General features: G+C 43.0%; 1 protein-coding gene across 14 annotated transcripts in view; it reads left to right on the forward strand.

Moving 5' to 3' along the window:
- The window catches only part of ABLIM1 (actin binding LIM protein 1), a 272,448-nt gene that overhangs the window by 127,481 nt on the left and 132,839 nt on the right, over positions 1 to 12,128 (forward strand). For all 14 annotated transcript variants that reach the window (XM_029080393.2, XM_029080392.2, XM_029080396.1 and 11 more), the window contains one exon: positions 11,290 to 11,424. In XM_029080393.2, the coding sequence (XP_028936226.1) occupies positions 11,290 to 11,424 (135 nt within the window). Of the gene's footprint in view, positions 1 to 11,289; positions 11,425 to 12,128 lie in introns of those variants that run through there.

The following is a 12,128-nucleotide window of genomic DNA, read 5'->3' on the forward strand; positions in this document are numbered from 1 at the left end:
ATAAGTTAACAATGATTTGGTTTGTATTTTTTTTCCAAAATAGCTTGAATGGAACTAGAGCTGCTCCTGAATGATATTTTAATTAGTATGGTCTTCTTTAGGGTTTTGAAAAGAGAGGCTAAAGAAAAAAGATACTATCTCTATTTAGTCACTTCAATTTAAAAATAATTCTAGCATGGTGTCAGGAGATTGTAAACTCCTTGAGGTGGAGACCGCTGTCTTCTACGTCCGTGGTATGTTTCCCATCACCTATTAGAGTGCTCTATGCATAGTAGAAGCTCAGTAAATACTGGGGATAATAGTGTTGGTATTTGTTAAGAACTTACTATGTGCAGAGCACTGTTCTAAGCGCTGGGATAGACATAGGGGAATCAGGTTGTCCCACGTGGACAACATAAGCCCCCAATTTACAGATGAGGTAATTGAGGCACAGAGAAGTGAAGTGACTTGCCCACAGTCACACAGCTGACAAGGGGCAGAGCTGGGATTCGAACCCATGCCCTCTGACTCCAAAGCCTATGCTTTTCCCACTGAGCTACACTGCTTCTCCAATGATGGGGATGATGATGATGATGATGATGATGGAGGTGGGTTCCAGGAAAGAGTTGTGCATTAGGGACCCTTTGCTCAATTCTGTGTCATTAAACAGAAATGTTTGCGTGAGTGGGAGTGCAAGGTCCTTAAAATGCCAAAAATGCCATTTGTTCCTGGGCATTTTAGTCCTGAGGTGGAAACACACAAATTTGGATTTTAACTACTTAGGTTAACTCTTAGTACATATACCCAAGTCCTGACCCTAGCAGTCCGATGCTTTTGGAACCACAACAAACCCTTTTTTTTTTTTTTTTACATATGTTTTCCTTTCAGAACTCGCCTATGTGGTTGCTTTTCGTGACTTGTTTAATTTTATGGCTTTTCCACACAATACTTTGTTGAATGACCTTTTCTGTGGTGCCTCGTAGTTTTATCTATACAGGTGATTTTTTCTTTTAACTCCTTAGGAATAGTAGGGAGTGTACCTTCTTAGCTCAATCTCCCATGGGTGTTAAATTCTTTTTAGGCCAAGAAAAGATTTTGATCGATGGAGGGATGAAGTACAGCATGTTTCTGTACAGAAAAGTGGTAGTTGGAAAGGGAGTCTAATGTAATGTTGAGGGGGTCTACCCTCAGTAACATTATCTTTATCGCCTCTTAACACCTTCATCATCAAAAACGACGCATCTACGATCGCTTTCTTTTGTGCAATTAATAGTATCGACTAGATGACGTTTCTCGCTGTTCATTCCAGTTCACAGTGCTGAAGTTCAGACTCTGCTCATATGGTTTTATATCATCCCAACTCCTCGTCCTGTGTTAATTCAGCCTGAAGCCTGCTTAGTCAAATGCACTTTTCATTCAGACCTGGGTTTAACCTGGTGTTGAATACTACCCAGTCATTTCTAATAAAATCGGCGCCTTAATGTGGGGTTCAGAAATTGTATTTTGTCAAAATTTCAAGCTTAGAGCTGTCACACTATTTGTGCCAAAATGCGTTTAGGATATTCAGTTAGTGTGCATGCGTGGCCTAATGGAAAGAGCACGGGTTTGGGAGTCAGAGGATCTGGGTTCTAATCCCGGATCCACCGCTGGTCTGTAAGCCTGGAAGCTTATTTGGCAAGGGAAAGTGTCCACTGATTCTGATGTATTATACTCTTCCTAGTGCTTAGTACAGTGCTCTGCTCTTAATAAATACCATTAATTGATTGATTCTCTGTGCCTTCTATCTGTAAATGGTGATTAAATCCTATGCCCTCCTACTTAGACTGTGAGCTCCATGTGGGACAGGGATTGAAACCTGATTTCTTATATCTACCCCGTCACTTAGAACAGTGCTTGACACACAGATGCTTAACAAGTACCATTATTATCATCGTTGTTGTTGTTGTAATATTTTAATCAATTGTAAGCCTGCTAATTTGGAAACAGTGCAGATCCCTGATCAGTGGAAACTGAGGGGCCGCCATGTGTGCAGAAGAGCCAGGTACTTAATGCTTAATCCTGGAATGTATGTGCCACTCCTAATCATTTATTTTGGGATGAGTTTATTTTATTTGCTTGGGAAATTTTAAGCACATCTCTAATCTGTCTATTTTCCTGCCAAGTTTCTGGAGCTAACACTGATGTTTACACATCACCAGGCCAATTCACATTGGTGAGAACTCCCACGTAGGAAGGGAATCTGGCCTCACAGCAGAGTTCTTATCCAGCTCCTACCGTTTCTCTCAGGCTCAAGATGACAAAAGAGATAAAATGACTGGGAACAAATTAAGCGTTAGGGCACAGGCATGCTTTCAGACCTGCATGCCGTTGGTGGGGAAGATGCTCTGTTACTCCACTTGCCATTGGGGAGGAATTGGACTGATCTCACCCAGCCCATTCACATATGGTTGTTCCAACTTGAAATTCACTCGACATTGGTGGGAGCTTTGAGATCAGGGAATGGGAGGGTGTTGCCCAACTCTAATCATCCACAGATGTATAGTCGAATGGCCTTTTACAAAAAGCTGTATGAAAGAGTAGATTCTCAAGCGATGTGATCTGTGAATAAGGAGGGTAGTCCTGAAAGAACAGAGCCAATCACGGAAACTGAAGAAGAATTGTAAAGCAAGCACTTGACGACATCTATTTCTCAGTGCTCAGAACAGTGCTTGGCACATAGTAAGCACTTAACAAATACCGTCATTATTCACAGAATTTTCTTTTATCATCTTATAACTGAGAGAATCATGAAGACAGATTGTCCTGCACCAGAGGTCTGAGCCAGGGAAGGAATTCGGGTAGAGTGAAACTGTACGGTTTTCTGGATCAGCCTCCCAAAATTCATTCCATTCTTTTTCCTAATCATAACCTCATAAAGATAGACCCCCATCCCCGCTCCAAGTTCTCAAATCACAAGAGCTGGAATCCTCTAGTAGTTAAATCTTTATCAGAGGTTGGTATCCCTGTTCAGTTAGCCAAGATTTTCTTTTGTCCCTTCCCGGCAACTCTTCAACCCTGCCAAGACACGAAGGAGAAATCAGGACAAGGAACCAAATATGCCAGCTGCTAAAAGGCAATATATTATTTATTGAAAAACAGACTTCTTGGTCTGCCCAGATGTCTAGACTTTGGTGCACTGACATATAATGAAATAATAATCAGGAAACCGTTGTGATTATCCTGCATTGCAGGGTGGAATTCCTACCGTTGTAACATTGGCCCTTCCCCTGCAGGATCCCAGTTCCCCCTGCTTCTCTTCTGAAGTGGCAGGCCCCTTCCTCTGACTCAGAAATCGAGAACTTGGTGACTCCTGGGATGGTTAGATCTGAAAGCTTCAGACAAGGGTGTAGCTTCTCGTATTTCAGCAAAGTCATTTTGATACCTGCTGTTAACCCCAGTAATGCAAGTACCAAAGTTTACACTCCTCATTTCATCATTACTTCCACTCCCAAATGTTCACCCTTCCTATTTCTTATGATTACTCAAGACCAGTGCAACGTTTTTGTTTTCTGAATTTAAAAAAATCCCAGAAAGATCAAACTCTGAGCCAGGGCGTGGCTTTGAGAACAGGGAGAATGGGGGAGTGGGAAGCCAAAAGATATCTCAAGAATTTTTCCTAAGAAACTGGTGTGAGGACAGCTCTTGGGGGAAAAATACAGATACAGGTGGGCAGGGATTATCTTTCTTTATTGCTGTATTGTGCTTTCCAAGGGCTTAGTACAGTGCTCTGTGCACAGTAAGTGCTCAATAAATATGATTGAATGAATAAAGGTGTCCTCCACATTTGAAGAAGAAACTGCTGATAGTGAGAGTCACCTGAGTACTGAAAAGGCAGGGCCCCCAGACCCGGCCACGTTGTGCGCCCACAAAGACTGTCCCTTGTTGTGCTTAAAGTTTAGTGTTTGCCGTGCCTGGCCCCGTTTTCTCTTTTGCCTCCGTCTCTTATTCCTCACACATCTCACTCCTTTCTTGGCAGCAGTATGCTGAACTGGTCAGTCCTTGGAAATTGACGCTCATTTTTCAGTTGGGATATAGTGTTGCCTAAGGTAGCTCTTCCAAACCCATCCCTCCACTTATCTTTGCAGACTCTGTCCCTCCTGACCTCCTGCAGAGAAAAGACCAGCATCAATACATTCAGTGAAAGCGAATAAAGTTTTAAAATGCATATCGGAAATCATTATACTGATTAGAAGCCAGTCTACACACCTGTAAACTCAAGAGGGAGAGTAAGTCCTTGCCTAATAAGGCACTAAGGATACTGGAGCCCCTTGTAGAGAGCATGCTTAATGCTCTTTGGGAATTTCCTTTCACCACCTTATTGGATGAAGAAATGATTGAATTTCCTCAGGGGAAGTTATCTGTCAGCCGGCGGGGCTCACAAACAAACCCTGCTTTATAAAACTCCCACTTCACAGCTAAAGCATAAACATCCTTCCCCCATTCTCACCGCAAAGTTCCCGCTTCATCTACTGCTTTTTTTTTTAATTAAGCACTTAATATGTGTCAAGCACTGTTCTGAGTGCTGAGGTGGGTACAGATTAATCAGGCTGCACACATGGAGCTCACAGTATAGAAAGGAGGGAAAATAGGTATTGAATCCCCATTTTACAGATAGGGAAACTGAGGCACAAAGAAGTTAAGTGATTTGCCCAAAGTCACATGACTAACAATTGGTAGAACTGGGATTAGAACCTAGCCTTTCTGAACCGAGGCTCAGAACCCAGGCCCACACTTTTTCCACTAGTCTATGCTACTTCTCTGTTCTCCCTCCTGCTGAGACTGTGAGTCTCAGGTAGAACAGGGACTGTGTCTGGCCTGATTAACTTGTTTTTACTCCAGAGCTTAGAGCAGTGCTTAACTCATAGTAACTGCTTAACAATTCCGTGAAAGGGGCAAGAAAGCTGGAAAGAGCAAAGCTTTCCAATGAAATCCCAGCGATCAAGTGGATTAATAGGCAGACACCTGGGCTGGTGACAAGCATAGATCAGGTGATATGTCCTTGACTCTTTCTACAGTGGTTGTCAGGTAAGGGACTCAAATCCGGAGAATCAGGGAGGAGACTAGACAATAGATAATCTCGTAGGTTTGAAGGACACCACCTTCTATCGCAAGTCCCAACAGAACTTGAGATCAGCTGCTCATTTCAACTCTTGTGGGAGAGCGGAGCCCAAGAGAGTCAGTGGGGGAAGTAAGCACTGACCGGAGATGGGTGAGAGGCTTTGATGAGGGAAGTGGGCTTTTGTTTCCAGTGAGCAAATACCTTCCCCTTTTATGTTTTCTCCTCTACTTATCTTTGAATTCATATTGGTGTTTTTTTAGATTTGGTGATATTTCAAGGTGACCGACTTTGGTGATATGTGGTGACTAGCCAACAGTAACCACTGGTAATTGTGGGCAATTTAACGCACATTCGAACGGGAAGTAAATATGACAGGTCTGAAATCCACGGGCTGTAAACAAACTTAGTCTCTTACTCAGGACTGACAGTGAATACGTTGTTGGGAATTTTCTAAACTATGACTAGATGAAATTAAGTAGTTTTTTGCCGAAACTCTGGGTTGGGTTGTCCTCAACACCTGCAGTGGCACACCAACCCCCTGTGAGTAATTAAATCATAATTGGACTGACTGTCCTCTCCCCAGGCTCCTTGTCCAGAACTCCTTTTGCCTCCATGTATTTGACCCCGGGGCCCTTGTTCATACCGAAACATCCCTGTCTGCTTTATGACAGTGAGATGATGCACTTGGATTCTCCGAAGAGGTGCGTTAACCAGGGTGATGGGGCGTGAAGCTGTCTGGTCAGCTACGGATCATTTGTATGCCCCAAAGTGCACTCCAGAGGGTGCTCTTATTTGCCTGGCTTGCAGCAATTGATGGTTTGATGATGCTGATGGTGAAGGGTCTGGACACGGCTGAATTTGGAACCAAATAATTAGTATGGGATAGTCCAGTGACCGGCGACTCCCTGGACCCAGTGACATTGCCCTTGGTTTCTCTTGGTGGCACCTCTGTGTTACAAGGTTAGCAAGCATAAATAGAGATGGGTGTTGCTGTGCAGAGAAAAGAATAGTTTATTTCTTACATCATTTTGTTTGGGGCTAATTTGGCCTCCTTGGCTGAAAGTCACTTTAATTTTAGAACATTTGGAAAAAATGAAATATGTTGTCGAAGTGACTCCCATCTTCTCTTAAGGTTTGTGAGATCCGATCTCTGATTTTCTAAGTGTCAGTGCAAGCCAGTGCTCTTTTTTTTATTTTTTCCCATCCTGGCAAGGGCTGCCTCCAAGCTAGAATCTTTGAAGCTGGGCACCGGGTAGTGGGTTATGAACCCTTGGAGGGCTGGGATCCTGTCTCTTCTTTTGGTCTTGTAGAGTCCACAGAACTTAGAACAGTGCTGTAGCCCCGTATCGGTCCTATTAGGTCCCGGTAGTATTTTCAGTGCTAATAAGGAGCACCCAAATCCCGTTGTTTTAGTGCATTTTCTCTGACCTTCTCTCTTCACTTACCTAATCGAGAATGCTTTCCTGCAGTCCCTCCCTGACCTGCACTAGAGATGCTGATTGTTCTCTGGCTTTCAGCAAAAACACGGAGTTCTGCCAGCGGAGCTTAAACTTTGGTCAGCATCCATTTGCTGTACTTTCTTCCACTCCAAACGATATTGTACAGGATCAAGTGCAGGCTCCTGAATGACCTCCATGGTTAGTTAAGTTTCAGCAGGGGCTTTTCTCATTGCTGAAATGTTGGTTTTCCAATAACAACTGAAACTTCCAAATTAAGTTGTGACTAAGAAGGGGCTCTTTTGGAGGAAGGAGGGATATGCATACCTTACGTGACTCCTTTTATAAAATTCACTCCTGTGCCCAAGGCAGGCGTGGCATATCTTGCTTAAAAATAACAGGGTGAATGTGTCATTGATTTAGGCAGAGGAAAAAAGTACCTTTTCTATATGTAAATTGGGTATTTGTAGTTTGGGAAAATGACCTTAAGAAATTGACTGAATTTTTTGTTCAAGCAGAATGAGTCTGCTCACCTCACTAAGGCCACTGTTATATTTAGTAGCTCATTTTATCCAGTCTGCCTGCCTCTTTCAATTGACTGTGGAGGAAGAGAGAAAATAGGAAGAAACAGAGTGTGAGGATACTTTGAGGAGGATTAAAATGTAAGGTCACTATGGGGACAAAAATGTACTCAATGGGTTGAGTTTTTCTTTCTGAAAGGGAAGCCAAAAAATTCCATTAGCATCAACTGTCTTTTTGGAGTAGCTTTACCCACGCATCTCTGCCCTCTGTCTTTTGATAATCATCATTACCAGATTGAAACTTTGAAAGAAAATCATGTCATGGAAGCCTGTGAACAAGATGCTTCAGTTTGGAAAACAAATGACAGGGTATCTGCCCAATGCCACAGCAGTAAAATGTCTTCTGGAATTTAGTTGCCATAGTCTTACATTTACCTTTCTTCTTCCATAGCCGCAGTATTAATTTTGCTCCATTTTAAAGAAAGAGGGTGGGAGCTGGGGCAAGGGAGTTCAGAGTTGAGAGGGCAACTTTATTTAATTTCTTCCAGCATCTTTTGGTACCTGTTTCAGAGATGGAATTCTGTGCTAAAGAATCATGGATCTGACCCAATATGGAAATTGCATATCTGTAGTTTATATTAATGTCTGTCTGCCTCCTCTAGCCGGCAAGCTCCTTATGGGCAGCATGGCTCAGTGGAAAGAGCACGGGCTTTGGAGTCAGGGCTCATGAGTTCGAATCCCAGCTCTGCCACTTGTCGGCTGTGTGACTGTGGGCAAGTCACTTAACTTCTCTGTGCCTCAGTTTCCTCATCTGTAAAATGGGGATTAAGACTGTGAGCCCCACGTGGGACAACCTGATTCCCCTATGTCTACCCCAGCGCTTAGAACAGTGCTCGGCACATAGTAAGCGCTTAACAAATACCAACATTATTATTATTATTATTATTAACTCTGTTATATTGAACTCTCCAAAGGACTTAGTGTAATGGTCTGAGCACAGTAAGCTCTCAATAAATTCAGTTGATTGATTGGAAAGTCTTATGTACTTGTTCATACTGCTCTCTGATGCTCTTGTACATATAATGCAGTTGTGAACTGGGTGCTAGGAGCAGAGGAAATATTTTTAACAAGCCACTGGGGAGTGGCGAACCCCAAACTAGTGGCAGTGGTTCAAAGGACTAACTTGAAGCAGACCTCGTAACTAGGTAGGCTGTCCTCTTTATGGTTGAAAAATTGCATATGCGCCCTAATGGATGGCAGGTAGAAATTGTTTCAGATTCAATTTCTCCATAGTCTCTGGGGTGAGAGACCCATCCTGTTGGGCTTCCTGTGACCCCTGAGATGTCATTTCATTATCTTCTTTAGCTTTGAAGGTGCTGTTCGTTATCCTTAGAAACACTGCAGCCTAGAATAACTTCCAATCCTAAGGGTGTTTAAAGAACGGCTTATTCCCTTCTGGCTATTAGAGCAGCTGGTGTTTTCCTTATGTATTTCGCAGCAGCAGGTGTGGGTTGTTATGCGCTAGCTTGGCAACATTTTGGGGTAACCTTAAATCTGATCTATAAATGCATCTCTCAAGTACTCTGACTCTTTCAATTCACTAGAGCAAGCTGTCTAGGCTGACATTGGCCATAATGTTCACTCATTTGCAGTGAATCGTAAACTATAAAGCGCTTACTGAATATATGTTTGGCCATTCAGAATGCTTCCTCATGCACTTAGTAATACGTCTGGTAGTTGCATTTCTTGAGGTAGTTCTGTTTTTGCGTGGCAATTCTCCGTTATGCCAGTAGAGCAAAAGCTGATTGTGGGGAGGGAACCTGTCTACCCATTCTGTGATATTATACCTCTCTAAGCATTTATTACAGTGCTCTGCACACAGTAAGTACTCATAAATACCATCAATGATGCATTTATAGCTGCAGAAATTTGATTCAGATTGGCCCTAGAAATTGTAGCTTGAAATCAATCGATCACATTTATTAAATTAAATGCTTACTGTGTGCAGAGCACTATAACAGAGTTGGTAGACACAGACCCTGCTCACAGAGAGCGTAAGGTCCGGAGGGGGAGACAGACCTTGATATAAACAAATAAATTACAGGTATGTACCTAAGTGCTGTGGGGCTGAAGGAGGGGTGAATAAAGGGTGCAAATCCAGGTATAAGGGTGATGCAGAAGGACTGGGAGAAGAGGAAATAAGGGCAAAGTCAGGGAAGGTCTTTTGGAAGAGAGATGCCTTCAGTTGGGCTTTGAAGGTGGAGAGAGTGATAATCTGTCAAATATGGAGAGAGAGGGCATTATATAGTACGGAGGTAGGATGTTGGGGAGATGTCAGCGGAAGAGTTCATAAATGATTTCTGACTCTAAGCAGGCTTGAATCGGCACTCACTCAGTAAATGCTACTGAAGACGATGAATTGACACAAAAAACAAAAAAATGAGAAGCATTTCACTGTTGTCCATCCCCACTAGGGATTTTAACTAGGCAGGTGGTATGATTTTTTCCCCCCTTCCATTAAAACAGTGCCCTGGAGAAAGCTTTCTTTGACTTTAGAAAATCACCTAAGAAATCAGTAGTTGTTTGGGAACTACTCATTATGTACTACTTAATTACTTTAGATAATGCTGCTTATTATGGTAAGTGCAGTTTCCAGGAAAGATCACAGGAATGAGATATGGAAACTCCAATTAAACCACCAAGTTCACGTCCTTACAGAGTGATTTATGGACCTCGGATAGAGTAGGTGCTCTCAACTGTTTGAACTGATACTACAACAGATCTTAGCCAAAATGTCTGAGAGGGACCTTGTTTTTAGAAATGTAGCCGTTGATAATAGGGCAGTAGGTCAGTCTCTTTGAAATACTTTACAGGTGAAGTATGAACATAACTGGTCTGAAAAAACCAGGGTGAATAATTCCAATCACAGAGGAATGTCACATTCCATTCTGAAAGACGTTTTGTTAGTTTCATTGAATTTTAGCAGTAGCCAAAGTTATTTTTATTTTGGCTTCTACTTGAATTGCCTAGTATCAATTGAAAAAGCAGCGGAGCACGGGTCTAGGAGTTAGAAGGACCTGGGATCTAATCCTGGATCCATCACTTGTCTGCTCTGTGACCTTGGGCAAGTCACTTAACTTCTCTGTGCCTCAGTGACCTTATCTGGAAAATGAGAATTAAGACTGTGAGCCCCATGTGGCACAGGTACTATGTCCAACCTGATTAGCTCATAACTACCCCGGTGATTAGAACAGTGCCTGCCACATAGTAACCAAATAACCAAAAAAAAATCAGTGAGTTGTAGATTCACTAGCCTCATTTCTTATTGTTGTAGCTAATTAAATTGTATTTCATGTTCCTCAGATGAGTAAAAGATTCCTTGAGCCTCACCACATCTGGAGGAAAGAATTAGGTAGGCTGGAAGAGTTTTTGAAGCACAGAAAGGTTAAATTCCTCTGAGTCCAAGGTGAACCACTCATACAGGTCACAGCCCATGATATTTACCAAGCATCCAGTTTATTCACAGAACAAACTTGGGCTTCTTGGGATTTTACACAATGGAGGAAAACACCGTCCCTGCCCTCTGGGGCCTTATAATGCAATAGATATGAAGCAGAACATTGATAATAGTATCATTATTCATTCATTCAATAGTATTTATTGAGCGCTTACTATGTGCAGAGCACTGTACTAAGCGCTTGGAATGAACAAGTCGGCAACAGATAGAGACAGTCCCTGCCGTTTGACGGTCTTACAGTCTAATCATTAAACACCTATTGGTTGAAGAGCACTGTACTAAACACTCCAAGGGGCTCAAAATCCAAGAATAAGGTGGGGAAGGATTTGGCGGCCGACACAACAGGAAAGATGAAATAATATAAATATGAAAACAAAAGACAGAGTTTAGGATCCAAAAATATAAACCTCCTGCCTTTCCTTCACCCCTGCTTTCTTGTGAAAGCTAGCTCGTTCAGATGTCTCTACTCCTCGAAGTCAGATGTGACAGGAAATATGGTGAGTGGGATTAGAGCTCCTCAAGCCAAGAGTGACCGGGGAGCTGGTGAACCAGACAGAGTGTGGCCTTCCACACCAGGAGTAGCTGATGATTTAAAAAAAAAAAAAAAGCATTAATTTACCTCCAGAATGAAACAAATCAGTCTGTACTGGAACGGGCATTGGTGGGTCATCAAGAAAGCGGTGTTTAGGAATTCCATGGCTGGTCCTTTCTTCACATGTCCTTCTGTTTTTTTGGCAGTGGCCCACCCTCAGGATCCTCACCACACCCCCGAGAAGCCCGCCATCCACTGCCACAAGTGTGGGGAGCCGTGCAAGGGAGAAGTGCTGCGCGTCCAGGCCAGGCATTTCCACATCAAGTGCTTCACCTGCAAAGGTACCGGATTCCCGACTCGAGATGTGGCCGCAACCCGGTGTGACCCCGGGGGCGGCCCCAGCCTACATTGTGCCTGCGGGCTCTATTGCAGAGAGCGGGGGTCTTCACCTCAGTGGGGCTTGATCTGTGTTCTTCAGTGTGCTGGCCCTGGATTACTGGTGGGCTCTGAGTGCCCTGCAGCCAGGGCATAGATAGGTTCTAATAGCCTCACTGGGAGAAGTCATTAGGGAGGCAGTCACTGAACTTCTCTGTGCCTCAGTGAGCTCACCTGTAAAATGGAGATCAAGACTGTGAGCCCCATGTGGGACATGGACTGTTGTCCAACCTGATTAGTCTCTATCTACCCCAGCGTTTAGTACAGTGCCTGGAACATAGTAAGTGCTTTACAAATACCATACAACGATGAACCTTTTTGGTGTACTAAGTGACCATCCAATATGTGACTCCAGAATCAATTTGATAATAGATAAGAGCCTTCCCTCAGGCATGGGCTATGATGATGGGAAAACAGAAATAGTACAGTTACAACTTCTTGTGCAACCAGAGAGAAAAGGGTTTCCCAATTGCAGTTATATTTTAGCTGAATATTGAGTTGGTTCACACTTTGGTAATCTTTCCATTGATTCCTTGAGATATGCCTAAAAATGTTTTTGTAACAGGAGGATATTATGCATAATTTATGATGGGTGGTGAAGAGGAGGAGG

The sequence above is a fragment of the Ornithorhynchus anatinus genome, chromosome 16, assembly GCF_004115215.2.
Source record: "Ornithorhynchus anatinus isolate Pmale09 chromosome 16, mOrnAna1.pri.v4, whole genome shotgun sequence".
NCBI lineage: Eukaryota > Metazoa > Chordata > Mammalia > Monotremata > Ornithorhynchidae > Ornithorhynchus > Ornithorhynchus anatinus.